General features: G+C 32.7%; 2 protein-coding genes and 1 pseudogene across 2 annotated transcripts; 2 read left to right on the forward strand and 1 right to left on the reverse strand.

Moving 5' to 3' along the window:
- Positions 1–1,665: 1,665 nt before the first annotated feature.
- Positions 1,666–8,087, reverse strand: LOC134261996 (fibroblast growth factor receptor homolog 1-like; annotated as a pseudogene).
- A 1,134-nt stretch (positions 8,088–9,221) lies between these two features.
- Positions 9,222–11,838, forward strand: LOC134261995 (apoptosis-resistant E3 ubiquitin protein ligase 1-like). Its single transcript, XM_062744376.1, has 4 exons — positions 9,222–9,542; positions 10,994–11,157; positions 11,420–11,588; positions 11,813–11,838. Exons 1-4 carry the CDS (start codon positions 9,488–9,490, stop codon positions 11,836–11,838), a joined length of 414 nt encoding a protein of 137 aa, XP_062600360.1. The 5' UTR covers positions 9,222–9,487.
- Positions 11,839–13,610: 1,772 nt separating this feature from the next.
- On the forward strand, positions 13,611–19,322 carry LOC134261994 (cystathionine beta-synthase-like). Its single transcript, XM_062744375.1, is given in 12 exon segments — positions 13,611–13,782; positions 15,561–15,697; positions 15,946–16,052; positions 16,393–16,527; positions 16,748–16,827; positions 17,158–17,292; positions 17,557–17,626; positions 17,749–17,840; positions 18,161–18,176; positions 18,179–18,285; positions 18,691–18,775; positions 19,207–19,322. Coding segments are annotated over 11 exon segments (1,074 nt in total). The 5' UTR covers positions 13,611–13,782; positions 15,561–15,566.
- The last annotated feature ends 482 nt before the right edge of the window (positions 19,323–19,804 follow it).

Below are 19,804 nucleotides of genomic sequence, written 5' to 3' on the forward strand. Positions count from 1 at the left end.
TTTATAATACGCTTTAATAATTTTTATGTGCAGTGCCTGTTAACCTTTATATGGTAAGTTTAATTGTAAAAACTTTGTGTAAACTTTTATGCATGTAAAATGTATATTATTTTTAAACTCAAAATGAACCAAAATGCACAAGTATAAATCCTTTGTCAGCTATTTTAAATTGGTTAGTTTACATGATTTTAGCATAGGAATACATTTTAAGGGTTTTAGGCACTTTATAAAGGCAAAAATTAGATAATTATATATAAATGTTGTCCTAAATATGCAAAAATTAATTGACTTGAAAATTACCAAATTCTTTACATCTAATAAGAACTGAACACGTAATGTCAGTAGCTATAAAAATATGAATATATAGAAGTGGACAGAGTTCTTGATATGTGAATGTGAATAAAAAATATATCTAAATTTCTAGTTCTATTATTTTGTATTGGACGGGAAAGGTGATTCAGATACTACAAAGATTAATATTATGCATACAAATATTTTTTATCAGTCCATTTTTTTCCCAAATTCCTGATGCCATATCTACCTTTTAATTATATAATGTTGTGTGGAAAGACTTCTCATTCTGTGTAAAATCAACTTTCTCTCAGAAAATGCACCCAAAAAAAGTACTTGATAATAACCTTAGTATATGAATTATATGATGTATGATTCAGAAATGCATAATTAACAGTTATTTTAAAAATTCAATTCATTTGTCTAACCTTTGCAATTATATGTGAAATGTATTATGTGATTATAAAACAAAAGTATACCATGAGATTTGCAGGTTTTACTGTAATTAAAGTTATAAATGATAAATATCAAATGTACAAATACCTTTCTATCATATGTGATACAAAGCAAAACAAAAAAGCCCATGGGCCATAATGCTCATCTGAGTCATTACGCTCTTCCTAATAAATAAGTACATGTTTTCTCTAATGTATGAAATCCCCTTTTGTGGTCACCAAATTAGCATCAAAGATTTCAACAATAATTATTATAAATCATTGTAATGTACTAAATGCTCTAGGTCAACTTTACAAATTGTAGACTTCATGATTTAGTATAATTATATTTGTATAAAACTTTGCTATTTACCAAGGCTTAAGTGTAGTTCCTGCAGTCATGCTTGTAAGACACTTACTTGTCCAATTTTTCCCTAAATATTTCCATTTACATGTAATTTTTAATACCTACTGTGACCCCCAACCTTGTCAGAGGGCAGGTAAAATGTCTACCTTCACTACTTGATTGTGACCCTGCTGTTCTTCAGAGTAGAAACTTTCTACACACATCCCCCTAAATTTTAATATAAATCATTGACCCCTATTGTGCCCCCCCCCCCCCACCTAGCACTAAGAAACAAGATATTCATTAATTAAATAGTTCTGGAGAAGAAGTTGAATATGTGAAAAGTTCACTCAGACAGACTCTGGACATTCCTTAATCAGAAAAAAGCTACAGTGAGCTTTTGGCTGGGTGAGCTAAAAATTATCCTTGTGTCAATGGCAAAATTAATGTATTTAAGAAAAAAAAAAATCAAGTTCAATTTGTGAGTGCCTCATCAATATACAGTCTGTTAACAGATTACGTAATCCAGATGACCTTCTATGGATAATCCAGATGACCTACTTTGGATTATCAAGATGACCTTCTATGGATTACATTCTGTTGATTCTGACTCAGAGGTTGACAGGCCTGGAAGATCCTCCAGAACAATGTTTGTGTCACTGTTGGTTTGTAGGACAGACAGGGCTTGTAGTATTCAGGGTACAGGGGTCTCTCCATCTGGATTTACACTCCAACATCTATCCATTAAGGCAAACCTTAAATACAGACGAAGAGTCTTTATCTTAAAACTGAAGTGGTCGTCTTAAATAAAATTATAATTCAATAATAACTTTTTAAGCAGACATAATAGCATAGGAAATTGAAATAAATTAAATACTTAGCCTCCATTTTTTATTTTCAAAAAATTGTTAACAATGCATATGTTTACAAATACAATGAAGAATGATGCAATTGCAGTGAATTTTTCATTTTCCCAACATTTCATTGAATTTAGACAGAGAAATATAAACATTTCTTTAACATACAATTCAGAACTACAGTGCGGTGGCTGAGGCATGCGGTATCCTGAGAGAACTTTCTCTTTCACTTCTTCAATGTCCATAGAGGGATACGGCCTTAATCCTATAGGAAATAAATTTATTTTTATAAGGTTATAAATTGTTCTTCACAGAGGTTCAAAATTTGATATATTTTATTTTAATTCTGAGAGGGGCGTAACAAGTACTGTGGCTATTGTTAACCCAAATACCAAGAATGTTATACCAGTCCTATGATAAATTCTTACCAAAATGTATAATCTGCCATAACAAAATACCAAAGGCATATGTGTCGGTCTTTGTATCAAATATATTTTGTGACAAAGATTCTGGTGACATGCAGCGAACAGGTAGAGATTCCTGTAAGTAAATTGGCATCAAAAATCAACAGTCATAAAAGAGATTGATCTACTTTTCTGTAATACAGCATCATTTTATAGAAAACTACAATAAAAGTGGCATTACCTTTTCATACAAATTCCTCTCTGTTATTTCTTTCTGAAACATAAACCCTGATAACTTGCACACTCCTCCTTTGGCCACAAGGACACTGGATGCAGATAGTCGGTAGTATAGGAGCTATATGTGGTATAAAAACACAGTTTTGGTAGAATAAAACATAATTCTTTTTATTCCTCAATATACAATGTACAAAAAGATACTCAATAATTGTGATTATTGAAAAAAATTCAATAAATTTACTTTTAGAATAGAATGTAAATAAGGTGTTTTTTCCACCTCTAAGCAAAGTTGACACAAATTTTTATGAAATCACACATGATCTATAAATTCTATGATCAAACTTCTGTTCTATGATTTGCAATACATTTGATTTGAAAACTTACCTTATATTTTGTCAAATGCAGCAATCCACTGATGACCTGGGAAGCCAGAGTTTAGGAGTTTCTTGGCATCTATCCTGTTATTCTTAAGTCTGACCGATTCCTGAGATTGAATCTCAACACGCTGTGAACCAGGTCTGTGTTTCTTCAGGTATTTCTGCAAGGTTCCCTCATGTGCATACTCCAGCATCAGCATCCAAGGTTCTGAATTGAATGAATTAAATGATAAGTTGTAGTCAAAATGAACACCAGATTAAGAAAATCCTATAAGTTTCAATTTTTCTATTGCTTTTCATAGATAACGTTTCTAAAGCAACTTCAAATATGCAAAATAAAGGTAAGAATGTGAATTACTTAGTAATGCAAATGTTTGACATAATTATTACAAATGCAGCTATAAATCAGGATATAACAAACTTTTATTTAATATCTAGTCTATTTTAGGAAAATCAAGATTTTTTGTTTACCAAACATGAATTAAATCATTTTCTATAATGCATACTAGGCATGTTTCTTTTTCTTTTGCCATAACCAACTGGTTAATATATCCATTAAGTTTGAAATATTATTTATAAAGAATTACCAGTTAATGTGTAACATCCAATAAGGGTGATCACATTACTGTGAGCCTTACAATGTTTTCATCACTTCCATCTCTGCCAGAAGAACTTCCTGCCCACTTCTGATGCATCATCTGAACAAACAGAGACAGACTCTTACTACCTCATGAACAGATGAACTAGCATAACTGAATGATATAGTTGAAACTCTAAGATTGCTTTTAACCCCATCAAGGTTCTTTGCAAAGGGAAATACTACATTTTTAACCTGTACCTAGCATTTTCTTGATGGCCACCCTAAGAACATCTGTACTGTCTGAGTGTTCCTCATCCTCCCCCTCCAGACTTCACAGTACGACCCTGTAGCAATCAGGTCCATCAGGCGAACATCTCTCTTAGGGATTTCCCAATACTGACCAAGTCTCCTGTACTGACCTTGGGTCTACAATGGAGTATAACATACTAAATTCAAACAAAACTATCAGAAAAAAATCATGATTTTGTTTTTTCAGACTCAGTAATGTAATTATACATGTATCTATACAAGCTCTGGAACTTTAAGATACATATCATTATGCACAATATTGAAATGAAAATTTGTTTTTAAAGAAATCTACGATTCATGTAAGATGAATATAACCGGGTACATGTCCCTCCTACCTCCTCGGTCCCTCCATTTGCTGTTATCATGTCCTCATCTAACAATTCCTGATCATCTGTAAAATCATCCTGCACCAGGGACATGCCTTCTCTGTATTTCTGCTCTCTTGCCTAATTACCAGAGGAAAAAACATCAATTTTTACTAATTAATGTCTTAAGTAAGATATCAAAATTTATTTCATGCATATTTTATCTAGTTCCAGCTGTTATGTACAAAACACTACATGTGATATTCAATGAAACTCCTTTATATCACCCGTACCCTGAATTTGATGGCCAGCAGGATGAAGACTACAATCAGCAGAATGGCTAGCAGTGAACTAACAACAGCTCCTACAGCATAGGCATTGACTGAAACAAAAACCTAATCATCAGTACATCTGTATTAAACTGTAAATACATTATATTGACAGAATCATCATCAGTGTATCCCTGTATCAAACCTACATCATGACAGATAGTGACAGTATCAACTGTACATGTACTGCAGGAATTGAGACACATTCAAAAATTTACAAATACATTTACCAAGTGGAAAATCAACTTTATCACAGAAGATGTCATCCCATGATCCATAAGAAAATTTCTCAGATAATTACTTACAGTTAATGTCTCCATCTCCTTTGTCCTCTGTTGGCTTTGGCATCATTCTGTATTTAGGTTTTACTGTTGTTACTTTATTTTCTACAAAATTTTTTTAGACAAAATTACTTTCTCTCTGCCTGAAATGACGCCTTATATTCAAACTGCATAATAATTTGATTATGTTCCAGTGCTTTAAAACAGAAGACATGGGGAGTGGTGATTTTTATATAATTACTACACTGTACTAAAATATTTTGGAATAATTGATGCTATCTAAATTTCCATGCCATATTAAAATGACAATACTTTGAAATAAAAATTCTTCTCTTTAAAATCTCTTAGTGCATTCTCTTTGTATTTTAACAGAAATTAATTTATTCTTACCTATTATATTCAAGAAGACAATTTTAGTGTCTGTATACACTGTATGATTAATTTCATTGTGAACAATGCATGTATAGTTTCCTATGTCATTTCTGTGGGCATTGACGATTTTGTAAGCTGGATGAGTTGACCTCACAGATTCATTAAGGGGGTCAGAAAGGGGGGTGAATGTCCAATTGTAACGGGGGTGGGGCTCTCCTATGGCAACACAACGAAGAAGAATATTGCTTCCCTCTTCATACTCCTTCTTGTATGGACTAAGAATAATGTCTGTCTCTTTCACAGGAACTGTAAATATAAGTGTGCAAATCAAGGGCTTTATAGATATCACTTTCTCAATTCTGAATTCATAATTTTTATACAGATCTAATTCAGATCAAATGCTTTATAGATATCACTTTCTTAATTCTGAATTTATTACTTTTACACAGATCTAATTAACATTGACATAGGGATATAAAGGGAAAATCTTTTTAATATCTTATTCTTCTTCACAACAACCTGACCAATGATTAAGGTCAATTACCATGTACATACATGTGCTCAATTACTATTTCCCATGCTTATATCAAATTCCTAATGTCATACTAGTATGAAGCTTACTTACAATAAACTTTCAGCTTTGGGAGAGCTTGGCAGATAAAACCATTATGGACATAAGGAAATGTAACATGACAAATGAACACCTTTCCATCATCTTCCTCTGAAGCAACCAATGACATGCGAGCTAAGGTGTAGGTTTCATTTTCGAAATCAACAGAGAAGTTCAGCTCTTTGTTGCCATGTTTCCAACTCACTTCAGGGCGATCATTTCCATGAAAATTGACACTGCAGTCAAAATAGGCCTGCTGGTTCACTATCACACTACTGTTATAATTATGGCAGTAAGGTTTTTTGAAAGAAACAATTAAACCTCATGTATTTAATAGCCATTCTCTGTAACCACTTAAACTTCGTTGCCACGCATGGTCACCGATTTTGATGAAACTTTACCCATGCTTAGTACTTGACACCAGAAACAAATATCAAACAAAATTTCGTTGCTATGTGTCTCGGTTGCTATGGCAACAGCCGGAAAAGTTCGAAAAATCGAGATTTTCAGCCACTTTAAATCCTTACTGTGGCTAAATAAAAATAGAAAAAGCAAACAAGTCATTCTCACAAAAACATGACACCTTGATGTCATTTATACTGTAAAGAAAATGTTTAGAATATATCTCTAAGTAAGTGGTAACCAAGGATACATTTGGAATACATTTAAAATGCTGAAATATGCTGAAAAAACCTTTATGGTAGGTGAAAATCAACGACTTAAGAAAAACAATGAAAATGTTTAACCATAAGTATATAAGTATAAGCAACATTATTCTATAAATAACTTTTATGGTTGCCATGGTAACACAGTGTTACCATGCAAAATAAGTAACTAAGTTTGGATTAATGCTACTGTCTTGAGGAAAAACATGAAAATTGGCTAATATCATTTTTGAAATTAACTTTGCAGTGTTACCATGGAAACAAAGTACCAGTGCTTAAAAGTGAAACATTAAGAATTAAATTGCCATATAAACAAGAAAAAAAATTAAATGATGTTGAATCATATATCTGTTAGAACTAAATTAATATTGATAAAATTTGATGAAGAAAACAACACTGTTGCTATGGTTACCAAGAAGGGAAAATGTTCGATTTTGTGAACTTTATATTAATATTAAACCCTGTGTGCCAACTTCTTGCATCCACTTAGAGATTGGATGATAGTCAAAATTAAAAGTCAGGTAAGCTGTTAATAAATATCAATCATAAAAGTTTTGGGAATCTACTAGAATACGTATCCAAGGACAGAAAATATTTTTCAGGTTTTTAAGCATATATTTCTGCTTATTTCCATAGCAACGCTCTATTTAAAGAATCTAAACTGAATTTTTTCATGGGAAAACTAGGAGCACACCAACATCTTCAAAAATTGATCATCAGTTATGAGGAAATGTGCTTTTTTAAAGATAGGATCAGATTGGAACCAGAGTGTTACTTTGAAGGCTCTCTGTGGTATAAAAACCTTGGCAACCATTGCCAACCTGAAATATCATATTTTGTTCTTGGTATAAGTTTCAAGGCTCTTTTTTCTATTATTTGGTCACATTTCATCCTATAATTGCCTTTTATTTTTACGTGTATGACTTTATAAAATTCAATGAATATTTTTTTTACTTTTGAATATTTTGTTACCATAGTAACGTATGTAATAGTTAATTTACCAAACATGTTTATCATGCATTTGAGACATTTGACCTTCAACTTTTGGAAACAGTCATTACCAATTGTTTGCTTTGCCGCAAATGTTAACTATGGGGCTCTAAACATGTTAAAAAATGCCATTTTTCGAACTTTAAGACATGTTGCCATGGTAACTATAAAGCATAACAACCAATTTTTGCCTGATTTCAGTTTAGGGTATCAAAGACTTTTATCACAGAGAGTTTGGAGAAATTCTGAGACTATGCGTGCCACAGCACCTATATAAAAGTTCAAGTCATTACAGAGAATGGCTCTTAAATACTTGTAACCAGTATGGAAAATGAAAGAAAGATGTACCGGTTTCTTTAAAAAGATATGGTACTTTAAAACCTTTAAGAAAATCTTAAGGAACTTTTTCTTTGTCCTGAAACTGGCTTAGGATGTCTCAAAATTTAATTATTTTTGAAATTACTGATGTTCAGAAATTGAAAAACTTCAATGCTGTTTAATATGTTTAAATTAAATAAATATGTGCCTGGATTGTCCAGGAACATTCATTTATCCTAGCTCAGTTGTCAGCCTATCCAAAAAAATATAATTATAATGAGTACACCATAGAAAATGTCACCTTACCTATTACATACAGCTCAAATGACTTGCTCTCACTGTTAAGAGAACAGGTATAAGTTCCAGCCTGAGAAGGAAACATTTAGGATGTGAAGAGAAGTGTCAAAGTCACTCTGGTAGTGAGTATTGTTGAACTTTACAGAGAAGCTAGGTAGAGCTTCCATTGCTGCATATTTAGCATTTAAAACGATCATGTAAAACGATCTATTTGAATACATTTTATTAAATTTTGAAAATTGAAATTCATATCATGTGCTCATAGATGTACATTTAAACTAAGGTCAACATAGGTCTTTTTTCCTTTTTAAGTTCATAATGTCCTTAACAAAAATATTACCACTATCATTGTGAACCCATCGTATACTGTAGATCACTTAATTTTCGCGACACCTTATTTTCGCAAGATAGTCATTGACTCTTTATAAGCGAGACATAATTTTCACAAATTGTTAATATTTCTCTATATAATCTTAAGAAATCCTATTATACGCGAGAATGAATATTTCGCGTGCTTACTGTCTTGCGTAATAACGTGAAAATAAAGTTCTCGCGAATAAAAAGTGATTTACAGTACCTGAGGGACATGATTTGAACTGTAAACTTCAATGTACAGTATGCTTTCATTTTAATAAGACTAATCATGATTTTGCTTTTCTTGAAAAGAAAATTCTAAAATTTATCGGGTTACCCAAATACATGCCAGCACCTACTGCAACATGGGACCTTGGTTTATATATACGGTCTCATTCATTCGAATCTGCAAGGTAAAAATCAACTCCTTACTTTGCGACTCTGGAGCAGATGCTCTAACCACTACACCACATGGGTAAACAAAATAAATTGTTACTCTCCTCAGTTGTAAGTGATATTTGGGCTTGGGTCAAAAACGCGACAAAGGGGTTGACAATTTTAGTCTCGCCCTCTATTATGTTTTCTTACCTTTTCCCAAATATGGCTTATATTTCAAGACAGTAACCATGTATTTTATATTTATTTTAAGGATTATATTTTTGCACTGATTCATTTTTAAATTTATATGTTAATACATGAGTTTTTATTTGAACTATTAACAATTCAATTTTTACTACCTTGTAATACGCGAGTTTCAAGATTGTAACTCTCCTACGATAGAGGCACAAAAAGTATCCATATCAGCATGGAAGTGGGACAGGTTGTTAGTGCAGAAAGTCGGGATTCCATACCAGCTAGATCAATATCAGATGAATTAAATTTATATGATCACATTTGTTTTGTTTTTTTTTTTAATTAAGAGGTACATGTAATATATTTTTTTCCTTTTAGCTCTATAGAAAAAATGGAAAACCATATGTAACCAGTTCTACAAATGCTGCCAATATTGTCATCCAGTTGAAAAGCGAGCAGGTTGCCAGTACAAAACAGCTGGACACAGATGACACGGATCAAAACGCAATAAAAACCTCCTTCACTGTCCACAAATCTGGGTCATATAAAATCTCAATCATGGTATCAGGAAGGCATGTTAAAGGCAGTCCTTTTACTAAGAGATTTGAGCCAGGTGAGAATTAAACACTGCCTTTCTTTTAATTAAAACACTGAACAGACATTTTTGTCTACATTTTCATGAAATGTTCGGATTTACTAGAGTGGAATTTATTCAATTAAATACTTTTAAAAAAATCTATTCAAGAAAATCTATAAAACTCTGTTAACAGTTTCAACTAAAGTCATATTGAACTTGACCTTCTACATGTTCAAGATTAATTAATATGAACCTTATTAAACACTGAAATAGATAAGTGTGAGAGTATTCAGCTGTGGTATAATTTTATGACCTTGAACTATATGACCTTGAAATGAGAGATGTCGATGAATATTCGAGTACATGTACTGGACTATTGTTCGATCATACCAACTATCAGCTAATATTGTTATAGGCAGTTATTCCTTAAAAATTTGCCATTTTATACATGTAGTTATTTCAGTTTTAAGGTAATAAAATTGGCTCTGCCTAATTCATTTCTTAATGCACAAGTTTCTTGTGATAAGATGAATTTTAAAGTTTTTAACCATTCTCAATTATCTGTTCAAAAGAAATTATCTTTGTTCCATTTTTGGTCAGCAAAATGCATTAAAATCTATGTTAGAGCATATTTATTAAACATATGATCAAGATTATTTAAGGAATCACTGTCTAGGTAGTAGTGTATGCCCGTTATGCATAAATTATAACACATTTCCAACTATCGTTGATGTCTGTGGCAGAGTATGCCAAGGCATCATCAATAGTTGGAAACGTGGGATAATTTATAACACATTTCCAACTATCGTTAATGATTCTAACTACACTTATATTTCCATTTCATTGTGAAATAAAATTGTAACTTTAGATTTTAAAAATGTAGTCTAATAAATTTAAATAACATGAGGCCTTCCAAGTCAATTTCAATAGTCCCCGCCCACTGATGTCAAACACAAAGACATCCACACAAGATTTGCATGCATGTTAGACCTCCTTATCATCAGACACAAAGGCAGATGCTTGTGATTTTTATGCACATTTGGCCTCTTTAGCAACTGATGTATCAATCACAAAAATTTACATGCTGGAAGAATGTTCAATTAATCAAATCCAATAACTTTCAAGGAGTTATCACAGAGAAAACAAATAGAAATGGATATATATAAGAAGAAATGGGAAACCAAATCTGTTGCTGAAAAACATCAGGGCCATATATAGTGACTTACCTTAGCCCTTAGTCACTTCATTTTATTTTTCTATCAGTTTTATTTTTGAATTTTGAATGGATTGCTCCATTTGATCCATTTGCACTTAAATTATTGCAATACATTTGAGGCATTGTTAAAATTCTATAGACGCACATGTACTTGTATATTGTAGTTTTCATTGTGACTACTTAATGTGCAATTTAAAAAGTTTCAGAGCATTAAATACATGTCAGAAGCACATTGTAACTAAATGCAAACAATTTTTTTGTCTAATTATAGGTCCCATCGATGCTGGGAAGTCCGGTTTTACAAATTACTGTTCTACAATTGTCTGCAGTGCTGGGATGCCCTATCCTCTTACCATTGAGACCCAGGACTCCTTTGGCAATCCTGCTGTATACAAAGCTGATCAAAATAATTATTTCAAGATTAAAGTTACAGAGGTAAAAATGTAATTAGCTATCAACACTTGTAATAATGAGATAGAATATTTCTTTTTAGGAAAAGAGGATATCTGAGTGTTTATAGTTGGGTTATTTGAAATGATAAAATAGGAAATAGTCATTCCCATGCTGTGTTATGTTTTAATCTTCAATGTATACATTTTTATTGCCTTTATGCAAAATTGATGTCTGTAGGCTGGTGGCTAGAGGTGTTATCCCTCGTATTACAGTGGGGATATATGTTGTTCTTTGTGTCTTATAGACAGAAAGCAGTAGGCGATATTTCCCAGCCACCCAGATGATTTATAATCCCGACAAGAAACACCTCACAATGCACATTAAAATGGAGCAGGAGGGTCATTACCAAGCCACTGTAAGCTACGGGGATGCCAAGCTGAAGAATGGGGAATTTAGCATTCTGGTTATAAATGGTATTGATCTTATTTTATTGAATAAAACAGAATATTTTTTTCTATTCTGCTTTTTATCAGTCTATTAGAATTAAAATTTTATATGCAGCCTCAAATACCAGTCATGTGAAAGCAGTAAATTTCTATACTGTGTAAAAAAAAAAGTTTACAAATATCAATTATTATACAGCTGCACTACTGCATCAGAAGCACTAGTGCAACATAGTTAACTTTTTTTGATTCAGAAACCAGCATGGAAATGCTGCAATAAAAGTGTAATGTTAGGCTACATTATATTCATTTTTAGATTTTAATAAAAATTTTGGGGTAGACCCAGTGAATAGCTTCATAGGTCTTGTAGGTCTAGAAACAAATAAGGAAATTTTCAACATAAAAGTGAAATTCCTTGATATTGAACATACTAATTATTTCATGGTTGCGTAAGAAAATTGGAAATCAACCTTAGATTGTTTTCTGGAGGAATGTAAATTTAAAAGAAAAAAGTGATTTGGCCATTTTAAACAATTTGAAATACAAAACGAATTTGAATATATATGGGTTTTTTGGGGTTTTTTTTTTTGCTGACGTGCTAAATCAATAAGACATTCAGTATAATAAAATAAATGGTGCCTGTTTTGGAGGATAACATTTGAATACACCCTCGGAAAACCATTGTCAACCTCCGCTGACGCGTCGGTTGACAATAGTTTTCCTTGGGTGTCAATTTCAAATGTTACCCTCAAAAACAGGCACCATTTATATATTGTTTGTTTGTATACTGTTTAATGTCCCTTATGAGATTTGTTCAGCGCCACCATTTGCCAGTGGATAACTGCAAATTTTGTTTTATATAGCTACAGATACTCTGCACTCAGGGCCATTAAGCAGTGAGGGATCTTTTTCTTTGGGATCTGAACCTGCGACATAAGGCTCAATTCCTTACTCTACAACTCCAGCAAATACTCTTACCACTGCCACACAAGGGCGACAAAACACTATTCTGTATTTTTTCCATATGCATATAATTTGATGAGATGCATTAAATGCAGTTATTTACTGTAAACATGGTACAGTTTAAATCAACATTTCAAATGAAATCAGATCATTCTAGAAATTATCATATCAGCTTAGAGTTCGAAAATCAGGCTACACTGATGCATCTAATATATTCTTCTCAAAACTAAACTACAAAATAAGCCTGAAGAAGAGAGATGGGGAGGGGAGAATAAAATTATTGATTTTAGGTACATACTAGCTGTCAAGCTTTGTGGTATGTACAACATAAGTTTGAGAGGACATTCCCTATTCCATAATATCAAAAGTACATGGAGGACCAGATTTCTCTTTAGAGAAGTGCACATGTATTAAAAGCTTACATCCATATGCCTCTCCATATAATTTCTATTAAGAGAATTGAGGGAGGATATACTGCCTAATTCATTTCATTTTTTATTGTAATTATTACAGAACTTGTGCATGTGTTCTAATATAAACCTTATTTATTAAGAAATAGAACAATAGGTCTAATCTATGACAAAACAAATGCAGTGAAAATAGGGGTTTCTTGAACAAAACACAAACAAATAAAAATTCTCGATATTCAGAAGGCTAGGCCTACTGGTTTTAGGCCTAGTTATTACTATTGGGTTATTATTTTGGGTTTTATCGTATGCAATTTTCAAAAAAGTAACAAAATAAAATTACACACAATGAGGTATGTTTCTTACCATGAATTATTACGAAGAAAGTCAGCAAATTTAGTAACATTTCCACTTCAGCAGACGAAATTCAAGTGTTTATTTTTCCCCGTGCGGGAATCATATAAAGAGTCTAGATAAGTCGTACATCAGCGTATTCGGAAAGCCCCGATTTACCAAAAAAGAAACCCAAGAGGACTCAAGATTAAATTTGAATGAATATTTATAACTTAACTTAAATAATGCTTCATAAATATATTATATAGAACATTTGGTAAATGCATTAATGTTAAAAAAATTATCCCGAATCACAGGTATCCATGTGACTTCAGGGTAATTAGTTCCCACTCTGTTTCGCCTTAGGTGACTTCCTGAAGGTGAAGGTCAGACGATTACAACGTAGTGGGTAAATACATTTCGTCCAATCGAATTGACAAATCGTGGAGGATTGGCCTAATTGTCGGACAACATTTTATCGTTATTCTTAAACTTCATCTTTCAGTATTGAGTAAAATCAGGTAGGGTCGTAAGTGCGTAATTTGGAACAAGATTCTTGAACACGTAAGTCGATATCGACTCAGAAAAAGATTTTTTTTTTTGTTGGATGTACTTTACTAGGATATCAGAGACATCAAAGGTATTTTATAAATTATTGTCTCTGACTACTATTTAACTCAAAAAAGAAAAAAAGAAAGGGGGGGGGTAGTGAATACTGTTTCTCTACTATTTCCTTTTCATTCTATTGATTTTTTTTTTACTTTCTCTCACTTTCCTCTTTTAACCCGTCAGAGCACTGTGACTCTTCTCAAGTGTATCCTAGTTATAGTATAATCACATTCACCAACAAATATTTGTTGAGATTAAAAATTTTGTACTAACCATAAATCTCAGACCAGTGTTACACAAAGTGGTTCGGGAAATCTTGCCATATAAAGTCAATAAAACTTTGTTGGAAGTCTTCAAAAATCTGATGAAGAACCACTTGATTATAAATGAGTAAACTTGTAATATGTGAATTCAAAGTTTCCTGACATAGAGAAAAGTTTATAACTTTATATTTATAGGGAGCGCACAGCGAGCGTCGCGAAGCAAAGCTCGCGAAGCGAGCTCAATAGACTAATGTATAAGAACAGAGGAAATTCGGAATGAAATCTGTACATACGTCAGGCAAATTTCTCTGTGAAACATTCCAGAATTCCTGCACTACCCAATGTCCTTTGCGCGAATAAATCAAAAATAGTTAAAAAAATAAAGGAACATTGTTTCTTACCGAGAACTTAACGAAATGATTTTGCCTTGCCTTATTCAAAAAAATACCTCTATGCCACAACACTGGCCTTCACCTTGCCCTTCGGAAATGATACATATGACGTCACCGGAAACTTGCGAATTTTGACGATATGCTAATTAAGTCATGCCGCTTGCTTCCGTGAAATATATAAATAAATAAACAATAACGTAAAGCATAAAAAGCTTTCAGTTTGTAGAAATCTTTCAAAGAAACAAAAAATAACTCTGCGATGTTTTTCGACCAAAATTGTGCTAGGTCTATACTTTAAACCAGACGCTCGGCCGTTTCCGTAAGCTCCAACGAGCTCCGTGACCGTGACGTCGTGTGACGTCACAGCTAGTCGAGATGTCTCGTGCGACTCGATGTTTGAAGTGGCTGATCAATACTATTATCAAGTGTTTTGATGGTACAACTGCGCTCGCCTCAACGGTAACACCGTAAAACATATTAAATTATATATTCAGCCTCCAGGGTAAGGTGGGGACACAATGGATAATCAAATTTTTCAATGAATAATTGGAAATATTCATTTAAAATCTTCCTCTCAAAAATAGCACATAAATGGGAAATCTTCTTCTGGAAACATCCTGATATAGTACATGTTACGATTCAGGTATGTTCAAATCATGACTTGGGAGGGGGGGGGGAGAGAAATTGGGGATCAGTGTTTTACTAATGAATTCTTTAAATATCTTCTTTTTACGAAGCTCAAAGTTATGATTAGTCATGGCATATTAATGTAAAAGCATAAAGTCACTAGTTTAGATTCATTTTTTTTCTAATCAAAGCTGCTAGGGGTTGGGAAGAAGCCACAACAGGCAATCAAAAAATTAGATATAAGGACATTACCTATAAGGAAAAAAACTGCCGATGGAAAACTTATGCTAAGCTAACTCATGCAGTTGAGCATTTTGGTCCATTGGTCTCTTTGCTTGAATTTATTTTGAAAGACTAGACTACTTAATTTAAATTGCTTGATAATATAAATTTAATGCTCTTTTTAAGGTAACAATGTCTGAGAAGAAATGTCCCGTAGCTGGTAGCAGCCCTTTCCGTAACTGGCAGAGACCGGACCTGCCCAGTAAATGCACATACTACGAGGCTAAGTCCATGAAAGACTCCCCTCACAACCACAAGGAGTTGTAAGCATGAAATCTGGTTCCACCATATGTCATTATAAAAGAAATAATTGTTGCCATGTGGAATCTTTCTTCATAATATTAATATAAATAGCATTTTCATGATTTTGTATTTCTGTCAAGACCACTTTAATCAAGAATCAAAGATTTTATTTGCCTAAAAAAATGTTGTATTTACCATGTTCGCCCTTTAACGATTCCTATAGTTTTAATACAAGCAACTGCATACGGTACTTGTAATTTCCATTTAGAAAACCCAAACCAAAGATCATGCCTAATGTCCTGTACAATATTGGTAACACTCCACTGGTTAGGATCAACAGAATAACAAAGGAAGAAGATCTCCAGTGTGATATTTGTGAGTAAAATATAATTACTTAAGTCAGAGGTTTAGGGTCTCACTAATTTTTACTCAATGTATAGTCTGTATCACTCAAGGAAATGAATTTGATTCATATGTACATGAATATGATATAAATGTAAGTAGATTGTAAATGGCTCTGCAGAATGCAGTTTCCAATGAATTTTGGTTAATGATTTTATCTTTCCTCTTTTGAGAGTTTTAATTGATGAACCTACATGCATTATCCTTTTATATACATGTATTATCTTCTGTTTAAAATTTTCATCTACTGGTTTTGATTTTTTAGATGCTATATATATTTTTTATGTGAAGTTTTTTCTTAATGTTTTTTTAGATGCTAAGTGTGAATTTTTCAATGCTGGTGGGAGTGTGAAGGACAGGATAGGACTGAGGATGATAGAGGATGCTGAGGCAGCAGGTCATGTAAAACCCGGGGACGTCCTCATAGAGCCAACCTCAGGCAACACAGGTCAGATCTAGTGCTGATCTGCAACTTCTTAACTACTTTACATTGAAGAAGATTTTTAGTGACTTAAAATTTCTCTGGTTTATCATAAATCTGCAAGAGTCAAGTAGCGAAATGTGTTACCTATTTGCACATTACATATATTACAATATTACTGATTCGTTATAAGAGGTTGGAAAAAATTTTAAGTATTTAATCCACTTGACCTGATTTTGGGTTTCAGGTATTGGTATTGCCTTGGCTGCTGCTGTGAAAGGATATAGATGCATAATTGTGATGCCTGAAAAAATGAGTATGGAAAAGGTAATGACTTTTACTTAAAGTCAAATGCGTGTTCCATGTTAAATGAATTAAGTACTCAAGGCTATAGACAATTTCTTTATTTTCACTTTTCATTTTGAAAATTTGAAGTTGCTGTTCAAACATTTGTTGAAGTTAAGTTTAATTTGAAGCTAAAAAGTGCTCTTTTGGATCCACAAAACATAGGTCATATATGCTATATCATTCTTTTTGGCCCAGATGCAAAGGCCATTTTTTTTTTTTTTTTTTTTTAAATTTTAAAAAGGACTGTTTTCAGAGCAGAGAAAAAGTTAAGAAATTATTAATATCTAACTGAATTAATGCATTGTATAGGTTGATGTCTTGCGAGCTCTTGGTGCCGAAATTGTGAGAACTCCCACCAGTGCCGCCTTTGATTCCCCGGAGTCTCACATTGGGGTGGCTAAAAGACTGATGGAGGAAATTCCCAACTCACACATTCTTGATCAGGTAAACTTGTTATTTATATGTTCATGTCAATTGCATATTAAATTTATTAGCAATATTTATTAAGCTATTAATCTATGATGGTGATTTGACTAAATTTTCAAGTGCAATGAATTTTCAATCAATAAAAAAAGAAATATTTCTGAATTGTGTCAGTTTTAATTAGCTTATTTCTAAAAAGAAGAACTAGACAGAAGCATTACCCTGTAAGAGGTCTTGAGTCACAAATAACATGCCATCATCAACACTGTGTATTATTAATTTCAGTATCGCAATGCAAGCAATCCCCTGGCTCACTTTGATGGCACTGCTGAGGAAATTCTCCAGGCTTGTGATGGTCAGTATAAATACCACATTTTGTGTTCAAGAAGAGGGTGGTTAGATCTATTTTTATTTGTTACTTTGTTAAGAACATGTACCTATGGCATGATCTGATCCTTACTGCCTTGTTTGTTACAGACAGAGTAGATATGGTGGTAGTGGGAGCTGGTACAGGTGGAACTCTCACTGAAGTCGCACGTAAAATAAAGCTCAGATGTCCCAACTGTAAAGTAAGTACCTGTATTGATCATAAAATGACTGTGAATGCTTCAGTGTAGGTGACAGTGAACAATACAAAAATTGTTAGTGTACACAGTAGAAGAAATAATTTATGAAACACAGATGCAAGTTAAAATAATTTTGAACCATGATGAACTTTATCATGTTGATCTCAGAAAATTTAATTATTTAAAACTTATCTTACTCCTAACTTGACTAAATGATTCAAATCAATACACTTAGTTATTATATTGGCTAAGAAATCTCCCTTTTATTTTTTAATTTATGTCAGATTATTGTATATTATAAACTTAAATTTTTGTACAAACAGGTAATTGGTTTAGATCCGAGGGGTCTGTCATTGCAGAACCAGAGTCCCTGAACAAGTCAGACACCACTTTCTATGAGGTGGAGGGTGTGGGGTATGATTTTATCCCCACCGTGTGTGACAGAAAGGTACTGGGAACGTAACTGCTAAGTATATTTATATCAGAACTTTATTTAAAGTTTGTACAGTAAAACTTGTTATGTACAAACACCGATATTGCAAATTCATGAATAAAGCAAATTTGTCTTGGATCCCCAGCTATATAAATTTAACAAATTCCTTAGACAGATATAACAAATTACAGATGTAGCAAAGTTATTTCATAGGTCTCAGCAACTTGGTTATAACCAATGTTTACTGTATTTCATTTAGTACTTAATAATTTTAAGTGATGAATATGTATTATGTGTGTTTTGAATTTATACTTGATTATCAGAGAAGTAGTTGTTGATTATATGGTAAATTTTATATTGTAAAAGGAAATAGAGAGGTTTAAACTTTATGTGTAGTGTTATTTTTAAAATAATTTTCAGCTGGTTGATAAATGGTACAAGTCCAATGATAAGGAATCTTTCATCATGGCTAGACGAATGATAAGGGAAGAAGGGCTACTTTGTGGTAAGTATTTATACTGTACATCAACACTGATATAATATAGATAAAATGCACTATTTTATTCTGAACAAAAGAAGACTGTTGGAAGAAGCAGTTGTATTTTTACTTAGAATCCAAAAGATTTTTTGTTACCTAAAATGATTATAATATTACATTTTTCTCTTCATCCCTGTATAAAGGAAAGAACACCATTTTCCAATTAGTAATATTTTGTGTTAAGAAAAAACCAAAATTGATTATATGACATTCATTCCTTATGAATGGATAAGACTTTGGAATGCAATGCAGTTTATTCAACCAAGAGGGTTCAAAGACAATTTTTCCTTAGAATCAGTGACAATGTTCAGTTCCATTATTGTAAACAGCCTAACAGGTGAATAAGTGGAAATGTGCGTAGATACTATAAACATACTTTTGTGAATGGATACATGTAGGTGGGAGCTCTGGTTCAGCAATGTCTATTGCCATTAAGGCAGCGAAGGACTTTGGACTGAGGGAAGGACAGAGATGTGTGGTGATCCTGCCAGACTCCATCAGGAACTATATGTAAGTCCTACTTTATTCCAGTATTTACTGCAGTAATCTCATTTGTACAGTGTAAACTTTTTTCTATTTAATACTGTAAATTCACATATTTTGTGGGAGGGGGGGGGCAAATTTTCAAGGTTTGAGGAAAATTAATGACATATGGGGATTTGATTTTGTGGTTGGAGAAGTGTTGAGTAGTAATGGCTATATTAAATTTTACATTTTATGGTGGTCATGAATTTGTTGGACTCATTATCCTTCGAAAGCAACGAAAATTAACCCCCATGAAAATTAGTGATTTCACAGTAATTAGTAGATATAAATCTCTTTTACACTCTTGTTCCTTGGTGCAAGAAGTTAGTGCTTTTTATTTGTAACGAAAAGTATAAATAGTCAGACATTGGAATAGTGTAAGTACTCATATGACACAAACATATATATTTTCTTTGAGAAAGGGAGATTATGTTGTGGAGTTATATAAAATCAGAAATGATTGAAATGTTG

This window comes from Saccostrea cucullata, unplaced genomic scaffold, assembly GCF_032062105.1.
Source record: "Saccostrea cucullata isolate Sc308-1 unplaced genomic scaffold, CSIRO_AGI_Scuc_v1 ctg11350, whole genome shotgun sequence".
Lineage (NCBI taxonomy): Eukaryota > Metazoa > Mollusca > Bivalvia > Ostreida > Ostreidae > Saccostrea > Saccostrea cuccullata.